The sequence below is a fragment of the Lissotriton helveticus genome, chromosome 7 (genome assembly GCF_964261635.1).
Source record: "Lissotriton helveticus chromosome 7, aLisHel1.1, whole genome shotgun sequence".
Lineage (NCBI taxonomy): Eukaryota > Metazoa > Chordata > Amphibia > Caudata > Salamandridae > Lissotriton > Lissotriton helveticus.
The window spans coordinates 1,634,860,073-1,634,874,619 of record NC_136068.1 but is presented as its reverse complement, the minus strand read 5'-3'; the positions used below and the strand labels follow the sequence as shown (position 1 = coordinate 1,634,874,619).

Here is a 14,547-nt window from a genome sequence, read left to right as displayed (position 1 = left end):
TTTTTAATGTTGTACAATCCACTCTAATGTCCTTGGGTCATGTTTGCACTATAGAAAACTGCATGAATAAATAAATAATGCTGGCTTACTCTACCTTGGTGCGGTCAGCTGATGCAAATCACCCCTTTCCACCCACTGCATATATGTATGTATTACTCTTGGTCTGTGTGAATTGATGCACACAGACCAACCAAGTATGTTTGTTGGTCCATGTTCATGAGTGCAGGAGTTGAGCAGTCAAATTGTCTGCATGACTATTTACATGATCATCTATATAAGCATGTGTCCACATCGTGCATAAATCTGTGCATTATATATAAAAAAAATCAAACAAATTGTTTTTGTCGATTTGTGACTCTCTCCATGTCTGGCTGTCACCTGGAAAATGTACCGATTGCACATTTAAAAGGACGAAACGAGAAGTATGGAGAACTAGAAGCACTATTGTAGAACTATGTTGAACAAGTGCTAACCACATTTAGCTGGTCCCATGGGCTCTTACCCATCTTACATTGATGAGAAAATGACAGACTGTGGGGAATCATGTGGACAGGATGCAGTGAGGCACAGAGATGGTCAGTAGCAGTCTAAAGCATTCAATGACAATAGATAATGACTCTGGTTATACTAACAGATCCAAGACAATACCGGCTCTTGATGAATGAACTGCAGCAAGAAATATTGAGGGGTACTGGGGGGAAACGGCTGCTTTGTGGAGAAGTGTGGCTCACCGATTAGAGCGTCAGACCCTGAGGCAGAGGTCTGGCCCGGGGCCAGGGTTCAATCCCCGTCGCGGCAGGGTCTTGGGCTCAATGTCCTCGGACCTTATAATTCTCGCCTCGGTGCCTACTCTAATCATGGGTTCCACTCTGAAAAAGCTTGCTTAATCTCCATACCGACCCTAACAACGCTAGGATGCCTGGCTTCACCTTGGGGGTGCCCAGGAGTGGACACCTCACAGGAACAGGCCAAGAAGGGTTCCACAGCGGTATTCGTACAGCACTTAGAGACCCCTGGGTGATAGGCGCTATACAATTGCAAATTACATTTACATTTACATATGTTTTAAGCGTCTCTGAGAAACCCTGCTCATGCACAGGACAAGTCTTCTCATCCCTTTATGGCTATTCTATAGTTGCCCTTTATCTTCTCGCTCGGCTTGTTCGTATTGCACAATTCTTATGGTGACATAAATCTAATACAATTGTAGCTGAAGGGTAGTAAGTGTTTCTCCTAAGCTACTTATCCTGATAATGGTCTGCCGCGTTAATTGAATTAAGGATCAAAATCTGAACTTCAGTGGGTTGCTCCATTGTATATAGTTATATACAGACATAATTAACAATATTTAGGTCTGGCTAGAAACAGCTTTGTCTGCAACAGCTCAAGTCAGGACCACATAAAACACATAGAGAGCTTTGGATTAGCCTCCTTCAGCCTTCAGTTGTTTAGGACAACTCTTTTCAGCTATTGCTTAAATAAAGTTTTATTAACAATTTGGTTCATATCTTTGGAGTATATTTTTCTCACCATAATGCCATTAGCTATTAGCTGTATTATTATGGCCATTAAGTGAGGAAATTGGTATAGGCCCGCTCAAAGAACCTAATGACACACACAGATCAGAACTGAGGGCTATACAAGTCATGCTTTACCTTGCTTAATGAGATAGATGAAAATATCACACTTTCCTTAACATTCCGCAAATCTTTATGAGCTTTGTACTAAAATGTAAGACACTCATTTTGTAGCAAAAGCATATAAATTGCCTGAGCACACTAGAAGGCAAACCTTTCAGGGTTAAAGTTCTTTAATTGTGCCAACTTTATCACCGGCTGTTCACGCTTTGGAAGAGATACCGTGTACTCAGCCAGATTTCCTAAAGTTATCAGAGTTGTTTTAGTGTTTTTAAGAAGCATTTATTTCACTTTGAAAATCTTTATTGCATATTTTAAAACAATATTACAATAGGCAATGCATTAAGAATGGTACAAATGGGCATTATTACATAACGTAAACAATAAAATTATAATGGTTAATCATATCTGAACCTGCTATTTATACAAAGTCTTGTTTTATCTTAAACTTGTATGCAATCAAATACTATTTACTTATTTCAATTAAATACAATCAAAAATATTAAAAGACAAATCATAATTCAAATAATTACAAATAGTTTAAAAACAATTGATTGCGAACCATAAGGTTCTAGTGATCTAATTATCTTATGGAGCAATATTTACCTAATTTCTAAAAAGTTTAATCTTAAATGTAAACATTTATGGAAAGGCAAAAATAAGAAAAAAAGTATATTGAATGTTCCTATATGGTTAATATGTAAACTTTTTATTTATTACCAGACAGCGTTTACATTTAAAATAAATGATACTGGAAAATGTATTTGACCTCTTTAGTAAGCTGACTCCATTTCACCGGCTCACCTACCACCGAGAGCCATTATTTATGACATAATTAGCTGCCTCATGATCCATTCTTAACACGTGACAATCAAAAAAGTTCACAGGTACTGCATGAAAATGCAATTAAAATGTGAACTAAATCTCCCTCATGAAACTCAGTAGCGGTTGAAGTCCTTCCTTAACTCAAAAGAAAGTAAGATGGCTTAGAACTTTTTTTTATAGATGTCCTCTACTTTCCAAGTTTCACTAATTTAGCACTACCGACTTTTGAAAAAGTAAAAAGAATGCCTTTTGAGTGGGGGCCACATTTCCCTCATTGCTTCCTGTCCAAAGAAGTACAGTTTTTAACTTAAGACAATCTTCCAGAGGGCAGGTGCTACAGGGCCTTAAGGTCAGCTTTAGTGCTGTTTTACTGAGAGCACCTAAGCCAGAGTTGCAAGATCCAGCAGCAGACTGTTCCCTGTGGACACAACCAAGGTCTATTGTTGTGTTCTGGCTGCTGTACTCCATAGCACCAAAAAGTTCCGACTTATAAGAGTTTTAATAGCAAATAAGAACATATCTATTCTACCAGGTACTAAAGAATTGTGGTACTAAGCCCCATGTGGAAACAAGTTGTATTACACAAGTCTACATGAACTCAGTTTTGACTTGAGAGCTCAACTCCATACGTCAGAACAAAGCCACCTTACCACACACACAATGAAACATTCATTCACATAAGATTACATGCATCCCATATTCCTATATGTATCTTCATTTTTAGGTCTGTATTTACATGTTCATTCTTCACTTTTAAAAGGGAATAAGAACAGATTGTAGGCATGGTGGCTTCAAAACTGGATAAGAACTTTTCATAAATTGTGCCAATTAATCCTGCTGGCAGGTCATAAATACTAATGAAACAGTCAGTGAAATATGAAGCACACACTGCTACTACACGCTTTCACATTCACAGTGTACATAGTAAAGAGTGATACTTAAACATTCATGACAAGAAAGAATAAAAATCTACTTGAGAAACATTTCCTACAATTTCATTGTGATTCCCGCAATGCCTTTCCAGAAAAGCTTTTTGAAGTCATTGTACAACAGTTGAAGAAAGGACAATCGAAGTTGGAAATGACCAATGGCTAAACCCTCATTTTAATGATAGCCTCCTCTCCATGGTGACAGGTTCAGTTGGCTTATTCTGTCACATCTTATGAAGTCTTTGGGGAACTCATTGGCCCTGAAAACATCCTTTGGCACATGCGTGATCCCGGTGTTAGCACAGATAATTTGAGGAAGAGAGACACGCCCCAAAGCAATGCGTTGCCAGTTGTTAAATACACCAGGATTCTGCCACCAAAATCTGGAGGACATGAATAAAAAAATGCAAGCATTAACCCTCTTTCCACACAGGTAAATAATTCACTGCAACGATTGTGTCAAACGGCCTGCAGCATACATTCCAGAATTCTAGCATGAACAATCAATATTGTATTTCACACACATCAACACTCTTTTATTAGGCTTCATTTGGCAATACAGCCTCTAAGGTGTTATTTATTTTAGTTGAATGATGTTTCCACTCTGTGTCTGGTATTAGAACAAAAGAAAAAAAAATTAAATTCGGATTCCCGTTTGTCTATTAGAAGAATAAATCCATGAAAATCCTAAAACCACCGTTTTTAGGGTCGAGACTGCGAGTGCATGCTCTTGAGAATGTGTCCATTTGTGAGGCGCTATTTTATACAAAAAAGGGCTTGAAGCCCGCCCGTGGCTTACCAATTACTGTCTACATGCCACTCTTCTGTACCGGCTCCATAATGGGCCACGACAGCCCAGACGCCATGGAGCATGGACCAAGCACAGATTAATTTAAGTTAAACTATCCTCGTCCGCTGCACTTGAATTCGATTGAGGTACTATTTCTTGTGCCCACTCTCCCACCCTGCTCCTCTGCCCATAACTCTTGCTGTCGTGAATCGCTCTCCCCCAAGCCACATTCTTGCTTGTTCCGCCACTCATTCACCCTCATCCCGCTGTCTCTTCCATATGCAAAAGGCACTGGAGTCCTTTAGGTGAGCAGATTAGCCTGCGATTAGCACAGAAAATGAGTCCTCATACCAACATTCCCCCCCAACTTCCCGCATATTGAGCTCAGCAGTGCCAGCCTTTTCAGCAGATCAATGGAGCATCCCATACAAGTTTCCAGGCTGGCCAGCCCACACATCCGTTGTCCAGTAATATATGGTAGCAGTGCCCTTTTTTCCTCAAAGCACAATTCTTCACACCTGTGGCAGGTTGCACATTTTATTTTCAAACCCCACCAAATTTGTGGTTACGTCATTGATCCTTTTGCTGGAGTTGTGCATTTGTTGTCAGCACCCCTCACCTGGTTCATCAGTTATTTATGGGCATGTTTACTTGGCTTGCTCCCTCCTGTGCTCCTGTGGCTGCTTGCCCCATCCCTCTCACAGCGTCACAGGGTGCTGCTTGTTAATGCGCAGTTACTCAACGGTAATTTTCATTACTCCGAGTCCTGGTCTTCCCGTTCCATTCCTTAAGCATGAGCAGTTTGCATGCTCCACAAAAACGATTACCTAGGTGAGGTCAAAATACTTCCCCCAATTTGGCACTGCCTACCCAGCATGCATAAAGAGGGAAGCATGTTACTAGGACCTCTGGAGAATACCAAAGAAACTCATGAGAAAAACAAAAAAAAACAATCACCATGAACAGAAATCAGGGAGGGAGGGATGGGCTCCGGAATGGACGAGAAGACCAGGGCAGGGAGTAATGAAGATTACCGGTGAGTAACTGGGCATTACCTCCTCGTCCATCTTCCAGTTGCATTCCTTACTCATGAGCCCATACCCAAGCGCATGGTGGTTGATTCACACAGAAAGCAAGGATGATGCAATTTACTTCATAGTGAATGCAAATAAAACGCACAAATCACAGATCATGTACGGGTGACAAAACATGAGCGCCAAACTCTGTAGACGCAGCTATCCCCAACGGAAGGTGGTAGAGGGAAACAAAGGTTTGGAGAGAGGCTCACTTAGCAGCATTACAGATGTCACACAGTGACACACCCTGAAACATTGCCAAGAACAAGGAGACACCCCAAGTCAACCACCCCTGGACTAAAAGAGGGAAGAGGACGGTGAACAACCATATGAAACAAGTCAATAGAGCCCAACACCCATCTAGTCAGAGTGAACAAAGAAGCCTCGAGACCCCTCCCAGAGAGACCATAAGTGACACATAAGGAAGCCACCTGCACAAATGCACTGGAAAGACCTATGGAAATACAAAGGGCCCACAACACATCCAAAGAAAAGAGAACCTCCATTCAAGGAGAAGACATGTCAGGAGAAAACACCAGAAGGAAAAAACCATGAGAACAATGGAAACCAGGGGAGAAAAATCGGACCAGTCAATGTGAGAAGCCCTAATGGAAGACCTCGGGTGGTGACTAGAGTGCAGGAGACAGGACTCTAAAGCAAAAAACTCTGCAAAAGGCTAGTCACCAATGCAGAGAAAGAAGACATATCTGAGCCAGAATGAAGGCCAATTGGGCATGGAGAATGCAGATCGTGAGACCCATCATAAAACCATCCATGAAAAAAAACAATGCCCTGACTAAATCATAGGAGACAGGAGATATACCTGTCCTCCTACACAATGAGTCAGTTCTTTCAATCACAACTGTAAGACGTCAGGAAAATGAACCAACAGGGTAAACCTCACAAATGCCAAACTCATATGCTGGAGTCGCAAGAGAGAGGACGCACTGGAAAGTGGACCTAGCAACAGAGAAGGGTGATGGGAACCCAACACTACAGACAAACTGTCAAACCCTCAAAAAGGTGAAACCACAGCGTCAAGACTAATACGGAACAACCAGAAGAACGTCCATCTGCACCACCCGAATCCCCCTGAGGACCCGGTAAAGCATGGCCCATGGGACGGAGAAAGCATCTATTGCACAGACCAGACCTCTAGGGAATCAGGCCACAATCTGAGTGAGAAGAGCCAACTCCGCCAAGGCAAACAGACCCAGACAGGGAAGGCTGAACCTGGAGGGAAACGTCAGAAAGGAAAGGAGCACACCCCGCTCAAAGAAACTGCAGGCCCCTACACAACCACCAGAGGACAGACTGCAGAGAGGGAGAGGAGGCTCACCAAACCCCACAGGCCAATTCCCGGGGAAAAGAGAAAACAGAGACGGCGCATCCCTCCACTGCTAGTTGACATAGGCACAAACGACCTGGTCAGCTGTCCGAACACAGATAGCAGAGTGCCGAAGGAGAGGAATGAATCAAAGACCATGCCTGCCATACTGCCATCAATTCCCACCAGTACAAAGACAGGAGAGTTCAGAAATGGGATCATCTCATATGCCCAGGATCTAGGAATCCCCCAGCATAACCCTCTCCCTCTGGCGCTTGCATCGGTCCTACAGACCACCAACAGAGAAGGATCGAGACCGAAACCCTTGGAGGTATTGAGAGGCAACAACCACCACTGGAGAGACCCACATCCTCCTGAGGCCCAGGAATGAAGTCCAATGATTCATGAGAAGCTGGATACCAGTGAATAAATGGGGACGGGCCCAGGGGAGCACGGGGAGTGGGGAAACCATCTCCCCCAGACTCCTCAGTCAGAGACAGGCAGATACCTACGGTTGGGAAAAAGAAAACAGGACAGATAGTGGGACAGATGGAAGAGGGTCCTGATGAACATCAGAGACTGTAAGGGGTTCAGGGAGGACTACCTGTGGGTGAAGATAAACCCAACAGTATCCAGATAATGACAGACTCTAAGCACCTCCTCCGTTGCCTCGAGAAAGAAGTTGAGACAATCAGACAATTATCAAGGTAAGGGTGGACTTGAATACCAAGAGGCAGTGCTGTCAAGAGGGTCGGAAAAACCCTTGGCGCCGATGAAAACCAGAAAAGAAGCACCTGGAAATAGTAGTAGTGTGAGCCCACAGTAAAACAAATAAACTGCTGACCAGCCAGATGTATGGTAATATGCAGGAAGGTGTCCATCAGTTCGAGGGATGCGAGGAAGCACTTCTCAGGAGCTGCGAGTTTGGTTCCCTTGGATACTGAGCTGATCAGCAGGCCCATGCTCCATACCCGGAATGGAACACAAAGGAAAGGAACCATCAACACAAAGGAAAGGAACCATCATCCCCCCTTGGTGACACACATAAGACCTCGTCACCTGAGCATCTGTCTGAATACACCCCTTGACCCCTACTGATGGCTGGATATGAAACAGTGCAGCTCGAACTGGGGCCAAGTCCTTCCAGGTGGAAAAATGGAAAGACTATCCACTGTACCACACCCCCTCAGGTAGGGGGGACACCCAACTGAGGACCCTTGGTGAGGGCATCTAGGTACAACCACCACTGCATTTCATGCTAAACTTGGCGAGTGATTGGAACCCATGTCTCAAAACCAGAGCCACTAGACCTCAATGTTGGAGAACTCAACAGATGGAAATGCATCTGCAAATATTTCCAAAAGATAACACCTTAAAAGAAATCAAGGGAAAGAAAATGTGTCCACCAACTTCCATACATGCAACAGCACCTGTATAACATAACGTGCACTTGTAAAGCGCACATTCACTCAGAAGGGTATTTTGGTGCTGAATAACAGATTTTAATCGTTACCCAACTCAATGGTACTCATTTTATGGAGCTCAGAAGGATGAAAGTCTGAGGGGCCCACCAGAATTAGAACCTGTGACCATGAGGACAAACACAGGCGCCTACAGTGGTTGGATTAGTCCACTAAGCCACCATACCCAGCCAGAATAGCATTATGTAAGGTACAGTCTCAGGCTCAATTGGCCAAAACGAGACCAAAAAGTATCAAAATCATCAGCATCAGCCGATGCGCTGGATATGGGGAGACTAGAGTCTACTTAGATGCCTTAGTAGCTCAGCCAGATCAGAACCCTGTACATTTTAACCCCTCGGCTCTCCTCGCCATGACCCCATCAGGCTCAAACACATCCTGCCTGGGGACCTTAAGAGATGGGTGTCCGGGACTTCAAGCTGCCTCCTCTGCAGCCTCATTCATGGCCTGTAAGGAAGGCAATGAAGGTTGCACACCTCGATGGCACCATCATAGCACAAGCCACAACCCAAAAACTCAACCACTAAGATTTCCCTTTATGCAAAAAATATGAGGTAGCAAAGACTGCTTCCTGCGTTATATACCACATGATGACATCAAGAGAGGCAGGACGTGGGGAGGAGCCAACTTAATTTAACACCCATACGACATGCATGGGGAAACAAATCAGGCCACAGCATACCCAGCTCTATCGCCGCAAGGACTGCTTTGTGAGTCCTAGCGAGAGGGAAGCAACCAATAGGCCCACGACAGCAGGGCAAACAGTACGCAGAGTCCCCCAATCCTTGCCTGCTAATGTCGAGTCCAATGTGTGAGGGACTCCAATGCTTTAAACCTGGAATCCCCAGACCATGCTCGCTAGTACATAGCAATATGGTCCAAGGGGACCACAAACAGCCGCAACAACACCTCGCCAGAATGCGTAAGCCACACCAGCCCCACCCACTGAAGCAGGATGCTGCCGGCAGGAGTGTCTGTACTGAAAAAAACACGCAAAAAGTGTGTGAAATCAAAGACTCAAAGCCATAATCCAGAGAATGAGAGCCTGGAACCATAACCACTAGCCTACAGAGGACTCCTCCAAGTAAGCCTAGCCCTCTACAGCAGGGCGAAGGGCATAACATAGAACAGCACAAAAAAAATCCCAAGAGTGGTAAAAACGGTCACCTGACCTGTGACCTAAATTTAGAAGAAAAGGACAATGCACTAGCATTGAGCCAGAAACAAAAAACAGCCACAAGTGTGGTGCTGCTCCTATTGAGCAAAAAAAGGCCCACCTAATCCGGGGCCTTGGCAGTGAAGGAGCCTCAAACTCTCAACGGCAGCGGCACCATCAGGAAAACTGACCTGCCCGACTGTGGGGAACATGAACCGGCCAAAGGACGCTCAACACCACAGCCCAGAAACATGGACCAATGTACGCTATGTAGGGCGGCCATTTCCCCTAAACATAGACTGCAAAAGCAAGTCACACGGTAGACAAAAACATATCAACATTCAAGTAAAACCAGGATCTACTTACCTGACCTCGCTAGGCAACATGTCTGCAGAAAGAAAAGAACAGGATGTCCTAATAACGTGCTTCCCCCTTTATGCATGATAGGTAGGCTGTGCCATTATTGGGGAATTTATTTTGACATCAGCTAGGTACTAGTTTCTGTGTAGCAGGGAAGATGGGCGAGAAGGTACTTATCTGTATAAGTAAGATTGGCGCCCATTTCTCAATATTTCACTGGCGTACAGTTGATTGTGCAGATGGAAGTTTAGGATTTCTCTGTAATGCTGTTTATCTAGGTTTCAAAGCACCATTGTTGGACGTGCACATAGCAGTTAAGGAATTCCGCAAGAGCTATATTTCTTTAACCCTAAAACCTGATATAACTTTCTTTACCTAATTAAGTGTTTTTTGCATCCACATCCTAGCATTTATCTGCCAGCACTACCATATCGTGTTTTTAGACGAAAAGCCTTAATGATTCTCTTCACGACCAGAGGTTGAAATATTATATGTCTGAAGAGGAGTGATCAGAGTATTGACTTCCAATTTGTGACACCTAGCCTCTCACACTGTCTGTGACACTCTCGACTAGGCAGCTGCTATCTTGGAGAGATGTTTGTGACCAAGTAAAACAAAAACATTGAAGATGGCAGCCATGCGTTAACACTCATAGCCAGCTTGCAATGTTTTTTGTCAAAAAGATAAAAAAAAAACATGAATGGATTCTGATATTGCTGTTAGGAATTGTATTTTCGCCAGACCACAGTTTCACAGCTGGAAGAAGGCAGTGAAGCAAAAACCATGTATAAAATAAACACTATATTGTTCAATATGGCTTGAGAGCCTCACCCGCAATGCTGCTCCAGAAGGTTGAGAAGTATGCATGAGGTGAACGTTAAACTAGGCAGTCTTGATATTTAGCTGCCCTGGCTTTTAGCAGCACCAATGGCGAGCCCCTAAGAAATAATGCGGGCACCTGTGCTTGTTTTCCATTCAACCTTTCTTTGTCCAAGCTTATATTTTACTTTTCGTCGCTCCCTCTCCCCCTTTCTCTTTACCCCGCTCATTTTTGTTGGAGGTTCATGTTGAGCAAACTCGACCCTAGGGTATTGGAGCACTTTACTTGAGCACCAGTTACATTATTTAATGTAATATTCATTTTCTTGCAGTTTTTTAGGCATGGAAAGATGAAGTGATTTGCCCAGAATCACAGGATGTTGAGCCGACGCCAAGACTCGGACCACTGTCCGCAGCTCTGCCTGTTACACTACATCCTTTACCCACAGGAGACGGTTACTTTACTTTTCGGCGCGTACCTCTCCCCCTTCTCGTTTTTGCAGGTTTATATTTTACTTATATTTCTGCTGGGGAGAACACGTGTGCGAGTCGGTGTGCAGCGAGACACCTCTGGTGTGCTGGCAGTCTGCAGGAAGGGATGTACTCCATTTCAGTCCACATCACACGTGTACTGCTCTGCACTTAGGTGTTCTTGTACTTAAGTTCATTAATACGGGTTGGTTGAACTCGTAGATGTTACTGGTACCAGATTGATGGTCCTTGAATTACCTACCGCGGAGGGATGTAATGCTGGGTGTGCCTTACCAGTAATAGACCCTAAGAACACCCCCTTGTGTCAGTGGCGATCGATCAAATCGGTGAGCAATCCTCTTTAGCATACTTTTTGTTAATTCACCCATTCTTTTGCTCAATAATGGCACTTCAAATCAAAATCAAACTGTACCATTTGGTCTATCTAACAGGAACCAAATAAAATCCCAAACTATCTCAAACTGTTTCAAATTACTTTAATTTGTTTGTACCTATGTACAGCTCTCTTGAGTGGCAGAATAGGGGCATGTTAACACAAAAAAATGTGCATAGACAAATTAAATAATAACCCCTTTTGTTAACTAGAAGAGGCAAAACATGATATGCTAGTGGCCCTTCTGCCTTGTGTGCTCTTTGACACGTGTCTGCGATAGATATATTGTAATTGTGATAGCATTTAATGCACAATAGATACTTTTGGCTTCTGAGACTAGAAACCTCAGCGAGTGAACACACCGTTCTTCCCTTTTCAGCTAGGAGTCCTAGGGCCTCATTTATGAAAAGTGACGCATCGCTGCGTAAAAACAGTGATGCGTCACTTTTCATTGCACTCTCCTTGCGACACCAATGATGCGTCATATTTACAGTATGACGCATCATTGCGCAAGGAGTTACAGATACGTCAGTATTTCTGACGTATCTGAGGGCTCAAAAGTGACGCATTGCTGGAGTGTGTCACAAAAGTGACGCAACTCCAGCAATGTGTCCTTTCACATGGGGCAAGCCCCATGTGAAAGGGCCTGCGTCAGTCTTACGCCTGCTGTGAGGCAGGCACAAGATTTTGACGCAACAGTGTCCTAGAAGTGTCGCAGTGAAATGTTATAGATTTCACTGCGTCACTTCTATGACCCTTTCATGCGTCAGAACGCCCACCCCTGCATACATTATACCTGGCGCAGGTATAATGTAGCGCAGGGGTTTACAAAGTGACGCATCTACCTAGATGCGTCACTTTGTAAATATGGTGCAACAAGGCACATTTCTTACACTGCTGGTGAGTCACAAAAAGTGTCGCACCGGTGGCGTAAAAGTGACGCCCGGGCTCATAAATGAGGCCCCTATTGTTTGAAAGTGCGCATGCCCGCAGCTGCTGCCCACGCCTTGATTGTGGGGTAGAATCCCTTCGATGGGATGGCTGAATGAAAGCCGCGTAGATTATTTCTTGACACGTGTACTACCACGTATTTTAAGGCGTGCTTATTTACGGAGATTTGTCCTGTGTTTTAAGCACACATGAACCCTGTGCTAGTTTTAAATCTGCCGAACCAAGAGGTCTCCTCTCATCCAATACATGTTTGGCTTTTGGCTCATACAAATAAGGGCCTCATCTACTAGAAAATAATGCAGTGCGATGCTGCAAGCCATTTAGCTGTGCCATACTGTGTCATTTTCAAATCAAAGGGATGCGTTGTATTAACCACCGTATGAAGCATCCCTATGCTTTCCCCTACACTGGCGCACAACTGCCAGCGCAGCCTCCTTGTGTCATTTTGCAAGGGTGTCTGCACTGTGAGGATAATTGTTTTTGGGCCGGAAGGAAGACATTCCGGCCCAAACACAGTAATTAATGGCATTTTCCTCTAGCACTCCATAGAAAGAGGAAAACACTAGGAGAAATAAAGGCATTTCTCCATTGTTGTGTCATTCCTGCGCTTCCCCTCGGGAGGCGTAGGATTCTCACACATTCCCAGTTTTTAAAATGTTGTCAATCTGGGAATGCGTCAAGTTTCATGTATGGTGCGTGGGAACTCCCACAGCAACACCCATGGAGCGCTCCTTTCATGTACAGTAAAGTGTGAAAGGGGCCCATATTTACAAGGCCAGGAAAAGTCATGCAGGGTGACTTCACATAGCCTTGTAAATATGAGCAAGCTGATTGCACTGCCAGTGCATCAGAAAAAGTGACGCACCAGCAGTGCAATGGGCTTGTAAATAAGCCCTAAGGCATTTATTGAATAGAGTGCAATAGATTACCATGGCAATGTATCGTTTTCTGTTGACGATGACACAAACAAAAAGTCATGTCTGTCAGAGTCTTCAGTTAAGCACTCCATCAGAGTGCATGTGTCTCCTTTGTTTACTTCTACCCCCCAGAATCCATATCGCTAAATCGCTCACCCTCGTGTGCTTCTCGAGCCCAATTGCTTTCTGTCATGTGTGCTTTCTCTCCCACCCATAGGCAATTTTTACACTTATTTCCAGTTAATTATATCACTTATCAAACGATGGCAATTGCATATTATTGAAATAACCTTATGGATGTTAATACAATCATTACCTGTCTCCATCACGGATTTTCTTAAACTGTCTTCCTAAAATGCAGGCTAAGAGAGGTCCAACTCTTCCATTCTTGACAAAGGGCTCTGCCACTCCTGCAAGCCAGATGTCAATATTTTCAGGTGTCTTGTACACTTCAAGAAGCTTTCTGGCAAGCTTTGTGTTTTTCAGCACCACAGCCAGATCCCGCAGGTTTCGCGGGGGCGAGAGATTGCAGAACCTTCTCCAAGAGTAATAGCCTGAAACAAACAAGGAGAAGACATGGATATCAAGGCAGAAGCACAAGCATCTTATTGACCAGCTAAATAATTTGGACATGCACATCCTCCTTCTAAACAAGATCATTTCTAAACAGGAAGGTAATGTAATCTCCTTGGTTTTGTACCGCCAAGCGTTGTCTCCATTTTCTCTCATTTTCCTGGGATACTTTTCAAAAGATTATCTCATGTTTTGTAAAGATGTGCAGAACATGCTTCCATGCTAGTGTCAAAGAATCTGATTTATTTTCTTACTGATTGCAGCCTAGATTATGACGTGGCTCACTGGTTAGAGGAGACAGACCTGGAAGCAGAGGTCAGCCCGGGACCAGGGTTCAATTCCCGGCTCGGCGGGGTCTTGAGTCCTAAAATGTCTTTGGACTCGACAATTCTCGCTCCGGTGCCTACTCGATTCACGGGTTCACACTCTGCGACTCTAGGCAATAGCTTGCTTAATCTCCACAACGGCCCCTCGCGGCGGGATGCCTGGCTTTCACCTTGCGGATACCCTGCCAGGGTTATCTCACAGGGGAATACCAGGACGGGTTCCCTAAGCAAGCGCTTAGAAACCGCTCGGTGATTTGCGCTATATAAATTCCTGTACATTTACATTTACATACATTCTGACCACTGTGCAAACAGGAGTCTGCACAGGGATTGGCATTTGAAGTCATGCCATAATTACGGCATGGGGTGTTTCAGGAATGCGATAATTCCTGTGTCTGTTCAGTTTTCCCCTGAAAAAATGTTAGCCGGTTAAACCTGACAAAATGTTTTGTGGAAAATAGCAGAGAAGAGGGTAATCGTGAGGAATTTAATACCACATATGCATTTTATGTCTA

General features: G+C 44.1%; 1 protein-coding gene across 1 annotated transcript in view; it reads right to left on the bottom strand.

The window, feature by feature from the left end:
• Positions 1-1,918: 1,918 nt before the first annotated feature.
• LOC144770624 (eosinophil peroxidase-like) overlaps positions 1,919-14,547 on the bottom strand; it is a 147,664-nt gene continuing 135,035 nt past the window's right edge. Inside the window, exons 12-13 of the mRNA XM_078655310.1 lie at positions 13,450-13,687; positions 1,919-3,774 (exon numbers count right to left, since the gene is read on the bottom strand). Of these exons, the coding sequence (XP_078511436.1) occupies positions 3,567-3,774; positions 13,450-13,687 (446 nt within the window). The 3' untranslated portion in view covers positions 1,919-3,566. The remainder of the gene's footprint in view (positions 3,775-13,449; positions 13,688-14,547) is intronic.